This window comes from Sceloporus undulatus, chromosome 3 (genome assembly GCF_019175285.1).
Source record: "Sceloporus undulatus isolate JIND9_A2432 ecotype Alabama chromosome 3, SceUnd_v1.1, whole genome shotgun sequence".
In the NCBI taxonomy this organism is placed as follows: Eukaryota; Metazoa; Chordata; class Lepidosauria; order Squamata; family Phrynosomatidae; genus Sceloporus; species Sceloporus undulatus.
The window spans coordinates 114060881-114080346 of record NC_056524.1 but is presented as its reverse complement, the minus strand read 5'-3'; the positions used below and the strand labels follow the sequence as shown (position 1 = coordinate 114080346).

Genomic DNA, 19466 nt, shown 5'->3' with positions numbered 1-19466 from the left:
TCCAAATAAAACGCCAGTGCTCTCCTGACATCAAGAGAGTGCAGGCGTCGCTCCGCATCCGAAGTCGGGTTGGATGCGAGAGTAGGCAACACAATGTCCTGACACATGTGGAAGGCAGACACCACCTTAGGCAAAAAAGTAATGTCCGTCCGGAGGACTACCTTGTCCCTGTGAAACCTCAAGAAGGGTTGGTCCCTCCGCAAGGCACAGAGTTCGCCCGCACGGCGGGCAGAGGTGATGGCCACAAGAAAGGCGGTTTTCCAAGTCAATAGTCTCAAGTCCGCCGTGGCCATCGGTTCAAAGGGCTTGGATTGGAGGCCAGACAGTACCGTCTTCAAACTCCAAGCCGGAGTCGGTACCGACACAGGAGGATACAGGTTAGCACAACCCTTAAGGAATCCCTTTACCAAGGGGTCCTTAAAGAAAGAAACCCTCCCCCCCGAACTGATACTTGGAACAGATGGCAGACAAATAGCACTTGATGGAGGTAAGAGACAGACCTTCATCTAAAAGTGCCATTAAAAATTCCAGCACCACCGGGGTGGATACCTGAGCGGGAGACAAGCCCCTTCGGTCAAGGAAGAGGCTAAATCTCCTCCATTTCAAGGCGTAGGAACGCTGGGTAGAAGGTTTCCTTGCAGCCAGGATCACCGTCCTTACTGCCTCAGGCAGGGCGGTTAGGGTAGGATCCTCCAAGCCACCAGCGGCAGGCTTTCGATGTCCGGATGGAGGATCCGTCCGTCCTGGATCGACAGCAGGTCCAGACGAGGCTCGAGGCGGAGGAAGCATCTCCTGGAAAGATGCAGGAGGGATGCGAACCAAGGTTGTCTCGGCCACCATGGCGTGATCAGGATCGCGTCCGTATGGTCTACCATTATCCTGGACACCACTCTGATGATGAGAGGAAAGGGGGGAAAGGCATAAAGGAGCTCCCCTGACCACAGGAAGGCGAATGCGTCTCCGAGAGATCCGTCCATTGGCCTCCTGGAGCAGAACTGGGGACAGTGGCTGTTCCATTCGGTCGCGAAGAGGTCGATTCGAGGGGTTCCCCACCTGTCGAACAAGTCGCTGACCGTCTCCGGATGGAGCCTCCACTCGTGGCACACCGAGGGTGATCTGCTCAGGCGATCCGCCAACTCGTTGTCCTCTCCAGGCAGGTGGATCGCCTGAAGGAGGACCTGTCTGAGGATGCACCAGTCCCAGATGCGCAGAGTGATCTCGAGAAGAGTCCTTGACCTGGTGCCACCTTGCTTGTTGATGTAATACATCACGGTGGTGTTGTCCGTGCTCAGGAGAACCACTTTGCCTGTCACAGCGGCTTCGAAAGCTCTCAGAGCCTTTTCGACGGCGAGCATCTCTAGGGCATTGATGTGGAGGAGACTGTCTGAATCCGACCATTTGTCTTTGACAACTAGGTCAAGGAGGTGAGCGCCCCAGCCTTCTAGAGAAGCGTCGGTTGTCAAAGTCACTTGAGGCTGAGGTTGATGGAAGGGCATCCCTGAGCACACGTTGCGGTCGTCCAACCACCAATTCAGGGAGGCGGCTACCGGTCTCGGTATCGTCAACCACCTTGACGGAGGGTCTTCCATCGGAGAGAAGACTGAAAGGAACCAAGCCTGGAGCGGGCGGAGGCGAAGTCTTGACCACGGCGTCACGAAGGTTGTTGACGCCATGTGTCCCAGAGCTATCTGAACATCCTTGGCTCTCACCCTTCTGTGTGAGATGCAGGGACTCAATGATGCTACCAGCGCCTGAAAACGGTCCACGGGAAGAAAGGCGGAGCATCTTTCGGAGTCGAGGATGGCTCCGATGAATTTGACCTGTCTGGACGGGTGATTTTTCCCAGTTGATCACCAGCCCGAGGGAGTCCAGCAGCTGCACGGCGAACGAAATTGCCTCTTGGAGGTCCTGTTGGGAGTCTGCGACAAACAGCCAGTCATCCAGATAAGGGAAGACTCTGTAGCCTCTTTGATGGAGGTATGCTACCACCGGCGCCATGCACTTTGTGAAGACCCGAGGGGCTGTGGCAAGGCCGAAAGGGAGCACGTTGTAGTGGTATGCATCGGAGCCGACGGCGAAGGCGAGGAATCTCCGGTGGGACTCCCGAATCCCGATGTGGACGTAGGCGTCCTTCAAATCGACTGTTGCGAACCACAGGCCCTGGTGAAGAAGAGGAAAAATAGAAGCCAGGGTTACCATACGGAACCGGCGATATTCGAGGAAGAGGTTCAAGTCTCTCAAGTCCAAGATTGGTCTGATGCCCCCGTCGGCCTTCGGTACCGTGAAGTACCTGGAGAAAAAGGCCCTGTGGTAGGATTCAGGGGACAGCGGGGAAATAGCCCCCTTGTCCAGTAAGGTGCGCACTTCGTCGAGAAGGGTGTCCGGGGGGGGGGGGGGAAATGAAAACTCCGGTGGGCGGGAGCTCTTCGAACTCAAGGGTATAGCCCCTACAGACGATGTTCAGCACCCAAGAATCGGAGGAAATGGAAGCCCATACGTTGGCAAAGGGCTTAAGAATGTCTAAAAAGCACCTAGGGGAGGCGAAGTGCGCGGGAAGGTTTCATGCCCTCTTTTTGGATTGGTCAGGGTCTTGTCGGCGATTCCTGCGGTACCGAGAAGACTGATTGTGGCGGCCAGAGGATGACGGGGACTGGGACAGGTACCTCTGACGCTGAAAGCCCTGCTGGTGAAACTGGCGGTCCTGGTAGGAGGACCTATTGAATTGGCCCTGCTGCTGCTGCCAAGGACGGAACTGCCTGCGGAAGGGAGCTGGAGCGGGGGCAGACATACCATGTTTTCTCGCTGCCGCCTTCATCCTGAATTTTCGATTCAGTTTGTCATCCGTCTCGGCGTGGAACAGGCCCGATTCATCTATTGGCATGTCTTCAATGGTGGCTCTGACACTGGAGTTGAGGTCCGAGCCCCGCAACCAGGTGTGCCTCCTTAGGGAGATGGAAGCTGCCATGGCTCTGCCAGAGCACTCCACGACGTTCCTGGAAGCCGTGATGAGCCAGGCGCCAATGGAATGGGCCTCATCCCTTATCTCGGTGAGTGTCCGCTGGGCTCCATCCGGAACGTCCGGCACAATAGGGGAAATGCCCTCCATCAGGGTTTGGATATAGGCACCCATACATGCAGTGTAATTGGTCGCCTTCACTACGAGAGCAGCAGCTGCATATGCCTTTCTGGCTAAGGCATCAATCTTTTTGGCCTCCTTGTCCAATGGTACCGCCGCCTGACGCTGAGTTGAGGTCTGCTGGGCACCCTCAACAATCGCCGAATTCTGGCGAGGATGAGAGGTGAGCCATGGTGAGGCCGGAGCCGAAACCCTATAGAGGGACTCGATCTTGCGCGGCGGGCCGAGGAGTGAAGAAGGGCAGTCCCAGGAGCGCTTGACTAGAGTCTCTAAGGACGGCAGGAATGGAACCAATGGCGTTGAATGGACCCGGCCGTGAACCCTGCGCTCGATGGGGTCCTTGGCCTCTTCCTCAGGGTATGAAAGTTCAATGTCCAGAGCCCTGGACATCTTGATAACGTGCTCAACAAACGACCTCACATCATTCGTAGGGGAGGCTGCTTCAGGATGATGAAGAAACTGAGGAGAATCCTGGGCCAGGTCCTCCTCACCCGAAGAGTCCTCGGAGGCAACAGGGTCAGGTTCGGAGTCTGAAGCAATCAGGTCTACGGTAGCAGAAGGCCTGGGGCGCTCCACAGGCCGGTTTGCAGGCAGCAATGCAGACGCAGTCGACGGATCTGGTCGGTCGGTGTGGTACTCGTGACGGTGTCGCTCTTGGCCATGAGGTTGGTCACGGTCACGGGGACGGTCCCGAGCCTGGACGGGCTTGGCCAGAGCCACCTCCCTAGGGACTGGTAGAAAAAATTGATCAGTCTCCGAGTCGTAGAAGTACTAAGGATCTTCAAGGGCCCGCTCCGGTGAATGCGAAACCGGTGAAGCCGGCGAAGGGGATCTCGGCGGGAGGTTAGCGTCGTCTTCGTCGTCCGAAAGGAGGAAGGGAAGCGTTGTCGAAGCCGATTGTGTTGGGACCGGCACAGCTTGGACGGTGACATCCCGGTCGTGGGTCCGCACCGGGGGATGGTCACGATCCCTCACAGGTGGATGGTCCTCCACCAGTGGTGTGGCCAGAAGATCAGTCGGCACCGGAGAGTCAGGGCGAGGCGATCTCGACGGGGCTTTCGGGAACCAGCAGCGTCATCCGAACGCTTCTTGGAAGGAGACCCCGAATGGGAGCTTGAGTGAGCAGTTGATTTGGCCTTCTTGGCCGAAGAAGAAGAAGCCAAGTCCGGGGCCGATGACTGCCTCTTCTTGGCAGACTTGTGGCGAGCCGGCGCATCCGGAGGGAAGAAGAGGATCGGAGACTCCGAAATAGCAGCCGTGCGCCCAGCCCGGTCCTTGCCTCGGGCGGCGGAGTCCCTCGAGGCCGAGGGCTCCGGTTCGGAGGCGGTGGTCCTCGGTGCGGGGCCATCCGACCTGGCCGGCTTGGGATGGTCCAACGATCCGGACTTGGTCTTGGCCCTCTTGGAGCTGGACGATGCCGAGGAAGCCTTTTTATGGGCTCCTTGGTCCAGAGTCGCCCGGGACGCTCCTGATGCCTCGGAAGGGACTCCCTCGTCGTGAGCGGAAGCAGCATCCGAACCCAATGACACTGGTACACGAGGGTGCTTTGTGGGTTTAGAAGTGGCACTGGGCTTAGTGGAGCCACGGGCCAGCGGACGAGCGGCGTCCGAAACTTCCAGGTCCTGCGTCAACGAAGTAGAAGGAGGCGCACTTGAAGGGCCGCTACGGGCCTGGGCAGAGGAGGTCGGAGCAGGCGCCGAAGGGGCCGAAGCAGGCCAGGAATCCCCCTCCCGAATCTTGCCTTGGGCTATAGCGGACGTCAGCCGCGACTCCCGATTTTTACGGGCTTGGGAGGACATCGACTTACAGAGGCTGCAGACCCTGGGGTCGTGGTCCCGGCCAAGGCAGAAGAGGCAAGACGAGTGGGGGTCCTGAACAGGAACCTTTCCTCCACAGACGTCACACTTCTTAAAGGGAGGAGACATCCTTCGAAGCCAAGAAGCAAAAGCGAGGTCCAAACACAGTCCGAGGTCCGATCACACGAGGAAAGAGGAAAAGCCGAAGTCAAAGACAGTGAAGAGCGAAGTTCCAAACAGCAACCAACACGGCGGAAAAAAGGAACTGGGGAAAGAGCGGGAAGGCAGGGGCCTTATAACGGGTGGGCGGAGTTACCGCCAAAAAGTTTCAATATGTTGCAGAGTAAACTCTGCCCAGTGATTCCAGAAGTTTCCAAACAGCACTGCGCAGGCGCAGTGAAACCCATTTGTATGATTCGCAGAGACCACGAAGAAGAAATTAAGCAGGTGGGTGCCTGATAGAACTTTGTGAGGACAACAACCTATTTACCTAAGGTTAGAACAGACTAGGGAGAAACAGAATGGTTCCCACTTGGAAAAGGGGTAAAGTAAGGCTTCATTCTATCACCCTATTTGTTCAACCAGTATGCAAAAATATCACATGACGAGCCAGATTAGACTCGGAAAAAGGAAGAATAAAGATAGGAAGAAGGAATATCAACAATCTTAGATATGTGAATGACATTATACTACAGCGCAGCCACGCCATAAGTGGGCCTGCCGTACATGGATTTAAGCTTCCATGCACAGCAAGTCTGGGAGTTAAAATAGCACACACACCAATGGTGTGTACGCATAAGAATCAACAGGACTTGAGGTCCCACTTTTTTTGCCATACGCAGAGAGGTCTGGAATGGATCACCCACGTATACATGGGGCCATTGTATTAGCAGAAAATATTACAGACTTGGAACAATTATTAAAGAAGATGAAAGAGAAAATGCAAAGGCAAGCTTAATTACACAAGCAAAACAAAATAATGACCACAGAGGACATACATACATCCAACCTAGACAATGAGGAAATCAGAATAGTAAGAGTTCCATTACCTTGGATCAAACATCGATCAGGAAGGAAACTGCAGTAAAGAAATCAGAAGACTAGGAATGGGAAGGGCAGCCATGAAGAGCTAGAAAAGATCCTAAAGAGTAAAGATATACAACTGAGCACTATGTTAGAATTATCCAAGCCATGGTGTTCCCCATCGCCATTAAAGAATGAGAGAACTGGACAGTGAAGAAAGCAGATAAGAAGAAAATCAATTCATTTCATATGTGGTGTTGGAAAAATATCTTAAGTATATTGTGGACAAGCAAAAAGACAAACAAGTAGGTCTTTGAACAGATCAAGCTTGAAATCTCCCTGGAAGCCAAGATGATCAAACTGAGGCTGCCCTACCTTGAACACATCATGAGAAGGCATAACTCATTAGAAAAGAATAGGAAATGCTCAAGAAATACTTAGAAAGGTGGAGGGAGGTAGAAAGCGAAGAAAACTGCACACTAGGTGGACAGACTGAATTAGGGAAATCATAGGCATAACTCTACAAGACTCAAGCAGAGCAGTGTAAGATGGGACCTTAGAGATGTCTCATCCACAGAGTTGCCATGAACTGGGGTTGACTCAAGGGACAGTTAACCCCAACAAAAAAATAATGGATGTCGATAAAACAATCGCACTATCTTTAAAGTGGCATGGTTTATAATAGACATTAAATGACATGGCTGCATTTCTGCTGCACAAAAAATTACCTAAAGCTGAAATAAAGCCGGACTTAGGTCTAATCCATACAGCAGAATTAATGCAAGTTTGACACCATTTTAATTGCCATGATTCCATACTATAGAATCCTGTGATTTGAAGTTTTGTGAGATATTTAGCCTTCCCTGATAAAGAGCTCTGGTAATCCCAGAATTACATAGCATTAATCCATGTAAATTAAAGTGATGTCAAACTGCTTTATTACTGCAGTGTGGCAGCAGCCTCAGAGTTCCTTGAGGAAAGAAGCAATTATTCCAAGGCCCTCAAGAAAACTACATGTTACTATTGAAACTGATATTTTACACGCCTCTATTTAGTTTAAAGTAAACAGATTTATATCTTTTAAGAGAAACCTCTGAAACATATTCTAGGAGTTCATTCACTGAGAGGAAGGATATTTTATCATCCCCAATAAAAGCGTACAATGACAACATATTGACTTTGGCATTATTTTTATGGACATTAACACTTTCCAGGAAATCGTCCTTCTGTTCCCTTACAGATATTTTCCATCCTATATACCTTTTCCAAACAGGAAAAAAAGAGGTTCTAGGTTTGAAAAGCTAGAGAATACCTCTTCTAAAAGAACTGCATCACTTTTTCCTGTGCTTCAAGATTCTATATAATAATCCAATCTGTCTTTCTAAGTGGTGAACAGAGGGACTGTGATATGGCATGGGGCGGGGGATGCTGTGCCATGCTTAAAATTAACAAATCATGCAGGAATTAGGGACTATTGTTTCTTCAAACCTAATGACCTTTCTCACTAAATTACCCCCACGTAAATAGTACAGCAGATTAAAATAATTAAGGACTTAAAAGTATAGTATCTGAATAGTAATTGCACATGGCAAAAGTGTTGAGTATTGCTGCAGTGAGGTAGTTTAACTCAATTTTGCAAGCCATCTTGAGGTTATCTTGATGGTAACAGAAAAGTAGACAACAAACAGACAAACAAAAGGCAAGAAGGATGTAGCAAAAGGAAGATGCGCAGAGCAGATTAAAGCAGAGGTGGCAGCCTAGGGAAGAAGACAAATTTATTAGACAACATAATATGGTTGACAAAAATCTTTAAAAAGAAGCAGGTAACTCCCTTTTGCTTTAAACTTTAACTTTGCCTGGAAGTTGGAAGAGGAATCAACAATACGATTTTTTTAAAAAACTGGTCCTTCCTCCCCTCCATACTCCTGCTGCAAAAACATTGAAACTAAAAACTAAATCTCCTTGGTACAGCAAGCACACATTTTAGGAGAAAATGAAGCACTTTTAACCAAAACTTTTTTTTAATTACCTGGGAAGGATGTGTAAAATTGACAGAAATAAACAGAAATAAAGTCATGGAAGCCCAGTGGTGATCTTGGGCAAGTCACAAACACTCAGCCCTAGAAAACACCATGATAGATTCTCCTTAGGGTCCCCATAACTCAGAAACTACTTGAAGGCAAACAACAACAAATTTGATATAGTCATTTTCTTTTTACCCCAAAATTCTAATCCTGATTTATTTTTAAAGCCCCATGAGTCACTATTGTACCACCATACTGTAGTATTAAAGGCAGCCAAGCTGAACCAAGAACATGACCAATAAAAAGAAAAATTGAAAAAAAATTATTTAACCTTTACTCCACCGCTCAGAGACATGGGACTACATACATACGCACACATACAAAATCAGGATAATTCCATGGTTTATTTGATTCACCTGCAGCACCAAACCATAGTTAATAGAAATGTAATTGAATCTGTGATTTTGCATTCTGATTTTGAATCACTGCTAACTAATCTGAAGTTACATTTAACCTGGTTAAGGAAAATAAACAATTCTGTATGACTAGCCCCAGTTGAGATGGGGAACAGAAAGTGTTTCTTTATAAAGCAACAAACACTGACATTTCCCACATGGGCTAGATTTTTAAGATAAAGATAGAAGTAGATATAGCACTGCTACACAAGGAATGAAAAATGGTGAAAGATAATCCTTGACCACCCAATCTTCTTGTCTTAAATGTACAATGAAACACCTTCAGTTACTGGCCTGCAAAAAACTATCAGTTTAAAATTTAGTTTGCTGTAATTAATTGTTGTAAATAAAGATATTAACGAGCATTCCAAATAAGGGCTAACACAAACTGTTGAAAACATTTCTGCTGAAAAGCTGTACTATGTAGAAAACACATACAAAGAATACTGTCTTCTAGACACACAAAAAGGAAAGTATGGGTGTGGCTCATTTCACCCTTCAATTTTGGTACCAATACACACTTCCACTCATGAGCCATAAAGCATAAAATTATTCTCCAAATTGCCTGAATCAGCCACTGTCTCCACAAACACTTGCAAAAATATTGTGCATCTAAATGACAAATCCACATAGATGTTACTGGAAGATATTCAGAACAGAATCCATCAGGAAGCCTGAAAGAATTAGGATAGCACTCAGTGTCTTCTCTGTAAGTTCATATGGATCCAGTTTTTTTTTTACAATTTTTTAAAAAAATATTTTTCTACAGAGAACATAATTTTTAGGGAAACAGTTAGGTGATTTGTGTATATATACAGTATACCTAACTATATTGTTTACTGCTTGTTAACTGTAATAATTATTCCTTTCTTGCCAAACTGCTGAAAGAATTGAGTGCAATGTGCCCCTTCATGAGTAAAGTTACTGTACTGTACTTTCTTTGAATAACTCATAAAACCCCTCTTTCTTCATCCCTCTGGCATCTGACTTCTGCCAATACAAATGAAAGGAATAGATGGCAAAATTCAGATGACCTTTACAGATGACCATGTAAACAGAAGCTTCCCTTATTCTTGCACTATACAAATTGCCTAAATAGAATTTAATCAGTCATCTAAAGCAGAATCTTCTCATTGATCCCATAGAAAATGTATGACATTCAACTAATTAAGACCTGTTAATTTTCAGTCCACACACATTAAGTGTTGCATTTAGAAATTTATATCAAGCACAACATTTATACATTGCAAAGAATAATTTATTACATATGCATTTTAATTTAAAATTATAAATGGAGGCAGTAGAACATCTGCTTCAACACATTTATTTAAAATAACGAATTAAGGATTTGTAGTTTATACTTATCACATAATGTAATAACACACATGTTATTAAGGTATGAAAGAAAAAGAAAGGAAAACCACTACAATCACACAGCAGTGGAGTGCAAGAGAATATTAGGTTTGACTTTCTACTTTCTTGAAAAATACTTTAACATGTAGCAACATTTCCTCATGCATTCATTTTCTTCCCTCACCTCTCACACTTACACATGCAGTACCTTACCCAAACTTCTACTAGACTGTCCACTTCTGCCTCGGTAGTCACTGCATCTGGACATTTTTGTGGGGATTCTATAATTAGTTCCTTTTTCAGGTTTTTACTGTTTGCTCTTGCCAACATTTTTATCCAGAAAATTTAACACAACTGTAAAGTGCTGCAATTTTAACTCCCAACAACAGCATGCCAGAAATCTAAAAAATAATAATAAAAAAGAAAGCTTCTTCCACCCCAGCTGCAAAGTGAAGGAAGTAGTTGTGCTACTTAGCAGCAGAATGAGTCAAGTTATGGTGGGAATGCATGACAGATCAAGGCCAGCCCCTTGGGAGGGAGGAAAAGAAGTGTGGGAGAGGAGGAGGTGGATCCACTTCAGTGTCAGAAAAACTGTACACTGTTTCCATAAAACAAAGCTAGCAAATCCTGCAGTTTAAAATCCTCTGCATAAACAGATTTTCAGAATTATTAATTCCAACAATAACATTAGTATCTTAAATCAGCACTGTTTGTGAATAGTAGTACTCTTGATATGATGCCACCAAGTTCTAGGAGAAGCATAAAATGAAAAAAAAAATCTTTGTAGATCTTTCATGTAAAATTTCTGAACACTGTCAATGTACTACACAAGACGTGAATGTTTCTAAAACACTTTGCAAAATAAAGACCTACAGATGTTGCAGAGAGGTAAGATGATTTGGCCAACTTTCACAGATATTATTTCTACCACGTATGCTCATGAAATCTTAGTTCTGCCAACAAGATGGCTAAGCATTCAATAGATGTACAAAGTATCTAGACGGTATGAAATTCAAGAGAAATAATACAAGGTTGCAAGCCAAAGAATCAGAGAGCTGAAGGCATGAACTAACTAGCAAGGAGCCAATGCTAAAGATGGGTAAGTATATGACAAGAACCTATAATTCAGGGAAGGCCAGACAACCAACCAGGAAATAATTCAGTTAACTGAACTGCTTCTGGGAGGAGCATCACTGTACCCCCTATTCATGAGTTAGGTACAACAAACACATAAGGAGCACATGCAGCTAGCTGTGCTCCTTCTCTATACATTGCTGCTACACTCTTTATGTGGTGAATTTTTGAAGATTTTATTATGTTTATTATGATTTTAGCTCTCAATATAATGTGGTAGCCCATGGAGTGTGTTTTTGATCACAAAGTTCTGGGAATTGTCCCTCTTCCTCTAGGAAGTTAAAAAAGGAAACTGCTTCCTGGCCCTAGCAGCAGTGGATTTCCTACAGGCAGGAGGATAGCTGCCAGGTTCTCACAATGTAAGTAGCCTTATCTTGCCATTTACCTAGACTTAAGGCTGTGAAATTTCAGTTCCAGGAACTAATTCTTTAATAAAATCAGTACATGTTTATATCCCTTATTTGAGATGTTTGGAAAGTGTTTCGGATTTCAGATTGTTTTTTTGGGGGAGGGGGATTTTGAAATACCTGTATTTGCATATATATACATAATGAGATATCTTGGAGATGGGACCCAAGTCTAACACAAAATTCATTGATGTTTCATATATACCTTGTACACATAGCCAGAAAATAACTGTGTAGGAAACAAAGGCCCAGTACAGACTGGTGCAAAGTCTGGGACCGGTTTTAGAGCTCTGGAGGGCTGGGCATCCATATGCGCCCAGTCTTACCAGCGGCGCCATGCACTGTCTTGCCATAGCCCTGCCCACATGGGGTGCACGATGATGATGCATGGTCATTTGCGCACCCAAACGGCGCTCGCCAGAAGCATCATCGTCATCGCGCACGAGCGCCATTATGGCACTCCTCAAAAGAAGCCGCTCTAGGCAGCTTTTTTTTAGGGAGCACGTCTGTGCCACATCATACAGTTGGCACGGCATTGTCAAGGGGCAAAGACAGGCGGCATGGAGCCACCCGTCTGTATCTCCCCCAAAGTTTGTGTATATTGAACCACCTGAAATCAAGGTGTCGCCATCTCAGCCATTCATGAAAAAAGTTTTGTTTTTTTAATATTTCAGATATTTTGGATAATCCAAATATTTCGGATTTTGGAATTCTGGGTAACGGAGACTCTACCTATGCAGCAAAGATTATCTTTACATCTTACTTTCCACTGTACCTATCTTGAGCTTCCTATTTCAACACTAATAAATTTGCTTTACTCTAGTAAAACTTTATTTAGTTGCAGACTCATGGAATATGACTTGAAATAAATAAAAAAGATCTTAGAGGTTTTTTGTTTTTCTTCCATTCTTCAAAATTCCTTACATTGCTTCTGCCCTGTCCTTCTTTTGCCTTCACTGCCGGTTTGCCTTCCCATGGGAGTTGCAGTCTAACATATTTGGAGAGAGCCAGGTTGAGGAAAGACTGGTCTCAAAATGCCAATTTAAACAAAGAGGTTTCTACCTGTAAATGGAAGTAAAGCAGAAAGGGGCCAACCCAACCTCCTATGCAAGAGAATTCCACCACCTAGTAGCAGCCCTTCAGACATGTCTTCACCACATGTACCTGCAATAACTGTGGGACTAAAAGAAAACTCTCCATAAGAATATTCCTCTCTTGGGTAGGCCCATATAGGGAGACATAGTCTTTCACATAATCAGGATAAGCTATTTAACTGAAAGTACTATGCTCCTTCCTTCTATTTTGGCAACAGTCTATGTGCATATGAAGTAACCTATTACATACTTGAAAAGATAGGTTGCTTGTGTGTAACTGTGGCAAGCTTAGACTCAGAGGCAAGAAGAGTGAAGATTAGAGGCTGGAACACTCACAACCTAAGATATGCAGACAACACAATATTACTAGCAGAAACCAACAAAGACCTGGAGAAATTATTGAAGAAGGTCAAGGAGAAAAGTGCAAAAGTCAACTTACTGTTAAGGTAACAAAAATAATGACCACACAAGATCTACAAGAATCCACCCTAGATAATGAGAGCATTGAAACAGTCAAAGAGTTCCCATACCTTGAATCAAATACTGATCAGAACAGAGACTGCAGTCAAGAAATCAGAAGACTGGGATTGGGAAGTGTAGTAATGAAAGAACTGGACAAGATCATAAAGTGTAAAGGCATAACTCAGAACATTGAAGTGAGGATAGTCCTTGCCATTTTATTCCCAATCACCATGTACAGATGTGGCAGCTGGACAATAAAAAATAAGCCAATAGGAAAAAAATCAACTAATTTGCAATGTGCTGCTGGAAAAAAATGTTGAGGATAGAACAGATCAAGCCCAAACTATCTCTGGAAGCAAATATGACTTGAGGCTGTTGTACCTTGGCCACATCATGAGGAAAAATGATAATTAGAAAAGGCAATGATGCTAGGAATGGTGGAAGTCAGTAGAAAGAGAAAAGGCACCCAACTTCCTATTCTCCTGGTGGTTCACTCATGCAGCTTCCATAATTGTAGAGTCCAGATACAGGTTTTTAAAGAGAAGAGCACATTGGTCCTTCTGCATCTTGAGTAAATTCTTGATGCATTGAGATGATGGTGGTACAGAAAAAGGGCACTTCCAGGAGCCCTGCCAACTTGCATTAAAGAAGGAAGCACTGGAATCAGGGCTGGTGACACTCTACAATTTAACCTATTTAATGACTGGATCCAAAGTAGGCTGCTCCAGCTGCTTGAACTCTAGTCCATGTGCTTTCACTATTTTCAGGATATGACCTGTGTAGGTCCAAATTTCATCTGATGGGAAGAGAGGTTTTTTTTATATCTCAACTGATACCTCGAGAAGCTGAAAGCAGAACAGAGCACGAAGAATCCATGTCGTCATCATTCTCTTCCTCGGATGAAAAATCAGATCTGGATTTTTTCAGGGACTGAAATGAGGACATCCATCACTGGTTATATAGATGGATGAGATTACAGGACTAAAGGAATGGGCTCAGCAGCCCTTGGTATCATTGCTGTGCTCTCCTTCTGAGCACTGTGGGACTGCAGTGGTCTAAACGGTGCTACTGTGTGAGATGGCATCATAGGCAGCAACTGTACCTGCTCCTGCACCTGTGTGGAAGGCAGATGGTCTGGCAAGAAAGCCTTGAAACCATTGCTGAAGGCACAAGATGAGATGGTCAAGATGGTGATCACCCCAAAGCCTTTCTAGAGTGTTGGCTAAGCAAAAGGTATAGGTAACATGACATTTCATCCTAAAAATGTCCATAACAGTCCTATCTCTCAAGATCTGCATAAGGATGATGGTACCAACAAATTGAGAAGCAGTGAACCCAGTAATGATACCAGTGTGGTAGAACCAGGAAAGGTAGTTCATTCCAACCGTCTTGGCTCCTGAAACCTCTGGAACCCAGAGAAGGAGAAGATGGTGATGTTATGCCATCTCTGTGATGCAGGATGAACTTGAATAAGCAACCCAGAGTGGCAGTAAGTACAATCTGTATGGGCAGACTGACACCTGGTACAACTGCTACATTCAGAGAAGAGAAGCAGAGAAACTAACAATGATAAGGGTGAATAATGATATGAAATAAAAGCTTTTAAATCTATTATATTAAACCATATCACATTCTCTTTCTGGGGGGATTATGCTGGCAAGCGTGGCAACAACAAAATGCTGGAAATGAAGCTGTTCATGCCCTGGAAGTCCAGGATGAGGCAAAAGCTGCCATCCTTGTTTGTACCTGCTCAAGTTACCACAAGAGAATCCAACCATTTTATCTGAAAGTAGTAGAAGTCTGACTTAGAACATAGAAAGGAGCATGTTACTTTCCTTGGGGGGAGGTGGTTGTAGAAAATGTAGCGGAGTGTGTGGGAGGAAATGGGCTTCTATTCTGTAACCTGTTGAATGACTGAATAAATTACAAATGTATCTGTCCTTATGGAATGCCAAGGTGGGAAGAAATGAACTGAATGGTTTCCAAAGATGAATGTAGTATGAACTTCAACAGGAGATGATGGGAAGTGATCACAAGGATCAACACACAGTCAAATACAGCATTTGCTCTCTGAAGAACAATGTCTAGGGAACAATTTTACTGTGGGGATAAATTAATGTCTTTTTTGTGACTAGTGACTGATTCTGAGATGCAAATGGCTTGTTCCTCACTGAACTTTTAAACAATTTTTTAAAAAAAGAAAAGATAATTTTTAAACTATTTTATCACATATCATTTTGGGAGACCTGCTCATCTTAAAAGCAATAAATGCACAGATTTAAACAGATTTTTAATACTTTTAAGAATGTAAATCATCCATTATACCTGCTTACTGAGGATGAATACTTGTAATCACCAACTGTTTTGACTGCAATCTACTGCAATAAATCAAAAAGACTGAACTACTATAGGTCTCAAAAAGGATATTTAAAAGAATTAAGTTCAGAGGACTTCATACCTTATAAGCTGCATAAATCAGGCTAAAAGAAATAGGGCTGAAGTCAAATTCAAATGGCTAACTGTCAGCCTGTCATAGCTTTTCAAAGGAATCACTAAAGAACATGCAAATGCATGTGAGAAGATGACATTCATCAGCTCTGTTTTAGCCATTTTTACTTTAATGATTATTTTTTCAGTTTTTCTCAGATTGATTCAAACAACAAGCCCTTTAACACATCTCTACAACACAGTGGATAGAACAGAAATGTATCACTTGTAAGCCAGAATCCAAATTTGGATTACAGGAGGATGATATGATGTCGTCAGATGTCTCCTGCCTACTCAAGGGACTGTAAAAGAGAGGTGTGCCAGCAAGAAGAGAAAGACTGGAGTGCTCTCATGAGGCCTTTCCACCATACTGAAGAGATGCATAAAAAAGGTAGTTTGCTTTAACATTTGGCTGTTTGCCATTTCTTTGTATAAACACACATCTGCACAAACAGTCAGAAATTCCATGTTGGGGGGGGGGAATACCATTCATCAGGGAGTAAGATCAGAACAACAGCCTGGAATTTTATCCTCCAGCAGAGTAAACTGGAATCTGTAACATGAAGGTCTATGAATGAAAAGATAGCTATAATACTAAACACTACCTAAAATACACAATTGTGAGTTTAGGTTTGGAATTTTAAAAACTAGTGAATATATCTGTTCACACACACAAGTTAAACTGGTGTTTGAGTACCTTAACAAAACAAAAACCAGTAGGACCTATTAAGGTGTAGAAAATATATATGGGGTTTAGACTATAACATTTAGTGCACTCAAATTTTTATACAGGAATTATAGCATTAAACAGCATCATTGAGTAAAATGATCAGATTGCCCTGACATTACTATCATTAGTGAGTTATACAGAATCCTGATTGTCTAGGCCACAACTATTTGGAAGAAAATTTTAGTCCTGAATAAAAAAAATGTAAGATAATTTATCTGGGAGAGAGGTGTCATGGTGTGGTGGCTTGAGCATTGGACTACAACTCTGAAGACCAGGGTTTGAATCGACAGTGGAAACTTACTGGGTGACTTGGAACAAATCACATTCTCTCAGCTTCAGAGGAAGGAACCCACCCACCCACACAAATCCCTAAATAAATCTTGCCAAGAAACCCCTGTGATAGGTTTGCCTTAGGGTCACTATTAGTTGGAAAAGACTTGAAGGAAGAAAACAACATCTTTATCTGAATTACTTGTATTCTAGTTTTCTGGTTTTGCATTTGAACCTGTCAAAGCAGTTAACAAACTATATTAAAAACATAAAACATAACTTACAGTAACTGTATGCCATCAATAATGAGCATGAATGAATTAAAACTTAATCCAGACTAGACAGAGGTGCTCCTGGTCACTCAGAAGGCAGATTAGGGACTAAGGATTCAACAGTTACACTGTCCCTCAAAATGCACATTTGCTACTTGGACATTTGCCTGGACACAACACTGAGCCTGGAAGCAGTGGCTAAGGTTATGTGCCACCTGCGCCCATTCTCTGAGACATCAGAACTGGCCAGAGTGACACATGTCTTAGTTACTTCCCACTTGGATTACTGTAATGCATTGTATGTGGAACTGTATTTGAAAAGTGTTCCAAAACTTTAACTGGTCCAGAGCTGCAGCCAGATTGTCAAACAAACCTGGCTATAGTATGTACACATCTCCCTTGTTGCAATTGGTCTGTTCCCAGGCATGGTTCAAAGTGATGCTTATGAAGTAAAAAGTCCTATACAACATAAATTCAAATTATCTGAAGGACCATATCTCCCTATATGAGTCTGCCTCTGTCTTGAGCTCTTCTCATGAGGTCCATCTCACTGTCCCACCATCCTCACAGGTGAATCTGGTAAGAACAAAGGAGAAGGCCTTCCTAGTCACTACTCCGAGGCTCTGGAATTCCCTTCCTAGAGAGGTTAAGAGTGGCACCCTCCTTTCTATCCTTTTGTAGGCAGGTGAAAACCTTTTAGTTTCAGCAGGTTTTTGAGAGCTGATTGCTCATGAAGAAATGGTCTGTCATGTGCTATTTGTTGCTCTACTTCTTCATGATCTGTTTTCAACAGTTTTTAATTATATCGATAGTTAAATAATATTATCAATTTTTGTTCAATGCTTTTGTTTGCAGAATCTTTTTTAATTTTTTAGTCCCAGACTGGGAGAAGGGCGTGGAGGATGAGGCAATAATTTAAAAAAAAAATACCGGGGGGGGGTCACCAAAGTTAAATAGTTAGACAAATCCTTATTGCAACAAAAATAAAAAACAAAGAAATGCCAAACTTAATGGATAAAAATTCTTTAACTTGCTTCTGAAAATTAATCATTCATAAAACTAGTACAGCAAGTAATTGTGACAGAATATGTCTTCATTTCTAAGGCCCAGAACAAACGGGCGGAAAGGAACAGCCCCTGGCCGCTCTGGCCACAAGCAGGCTGGGACTGTGGTGACCACAGCCCACTCTGAAAGTGGGTCGCTGCCATTGGCCCCAACCTGAGCCACCAGGAGCTGGATTATCCTGGCTCCTTTTTGCTCTTGTCCAAAGGTGTCGGAGCAGTTTCAGGCCTCCTTGGGGGCATGCATCTTCTTTTGGCCTGTCTGTTCTGGGTCTATGTGTACAAAATTATTTTTTCATGCAGAGGTATTATATGAGAAATTCTAAGATGGAATTTGACATGTATATCCTCTTGATTTTTTAAAGTTTAGACATCAGGATTTTGAACTTTACTGACTCTGCTTCAGAGACTGTCCCACTGATAGCCAAAAGTATGAATAGCTAACATAAGCAACAAAAAATGCAACCTAGCAGGTGTCTATTTCAAATTTCAGATCAAACAAGAATTCAGTGGACAGAATTAAGTAAGCTGCTAAGTAATCACAGCCCTCTCCTCAAATAATACAGGAGTAATTGCGGAGTTTTTCCAAAGATTGGTGAGGTTATATTTGCAAAGCGCTTTGAACACTGAAAGTTAACATATTACAGTATTAGTAAGCAATAAATGAAACAAATCATTTACTTAATTGCCTCAGGAACCCAAAAGTTAAAGGTGCTGAAAAAATTGACTCAACTTTTATATTACAGTAGTATCTTTCTAATAGAAGAGGGAACTGTCTCCTGGTCACTTGTTTCTCAGCATTATAAGCTGTTTGGCCCTATTTCAACTATTGTGAAATATATGTTACAGCATTTCCACCTATTTTATTTATACACCACCTTTCCCCTGCAGTCGGACCCTTTGGCTAATAGTTTAAAGGAATTTAAAGTTTAGTTTGAATAATTGGTAAATTTCTTCAGGAGTAGGTGTGTTGTAGTACAGTACCTGGCTTATGAGGAGTAGAAGTCTGAATCTTGTGCTCCCTCACAGATGAGTCTCACCACAATAACAGGTCAAACTCCACACAATAATTTATCTTTTAAGAAAGATTCCCTAACCTGGCCACTTTATTTTTTATAAACATCAGCCAGGAGCCCCAATCCAGAAGATGGCTGTGGCATCACAAAAGGCTGTAACGAAAATTATTCCTTCCCTGTTTAGTATTTCCTTCTGAATGAGCTGTTTGAGAAGAGTCATCCTCTGAAATCATCACAGGTATTCTGCCTGAAGATTCCATGAACCTATCAAACAAGAACTTTTAATTGCTCAGCTATGAACCTGAGTGTAAGGTCAAAGTATTCCAGGTAAAGTATTCCACAAGGTTCACATTCCAGAGTATGAACTCTGAACATCTCTCATATTCTCTCAGCCTCCCACCTCACTAAAATATAAGACTACGGTAAGCATAGTCTGATTGAACAAAGTACCACTCCCTCCCAGAAATGGTAAGTATGTACTATATGTATACTGAAAAGAAAAAAAAAAAGAAAGAAACTGCTGTCCAAAAATTGCAATGCAATAGGCTCCAGCTCTTCACCTACTGTGGATTTCCACCCATTCTGGATGAGAATCAGAAAATTATTGACTTCTCAAATAATGGTAGTGCTAGCCAAAGATTCTTAACTCCCTTTTCTTCAAGGATGAGAGCCAAAGGACAGAACAACACAAATTAAAACTACAGACTGAGCTGTGGTCCAACTCCTACATGGAATGCATAAATATT

The 19466-nt window shown here is 43.6% G+C and overlaps 1 protein-coding gene across 19 annotated transcripts in view; it reads right to left on the bottom strand.

The window, feature by feature from the left end:
• Nucleotides 1-19466, bottom strand: part of DOCK9 (dedicator of cytokinesis 9) — a 180440-nt gene that overhangs the window by 126608 nt on the left and 34366 nt on the right. The window contains exon 1 of one of the 19 annotated variants that reach the window (XM_042456885.1): nucleotides 10001-10240. The exons of 17 other annotated variants lie outside the window; for them this stretch is intronic. In XM_042456885.1, the coding sequence (XP_042312819.1) occupies nucleotides 10001-10117 (117 nt within the window). In that variant the 5' untranslated portion in view covers nucleotides 10118-10240. Of the gene's footprint in view, nucleotides 1-9984; nucleotides 10241-19466 lie in introns of those variants that run through there. One more of the 19 variants, XM_042456896.1, reaches the window with a different exon arrangement.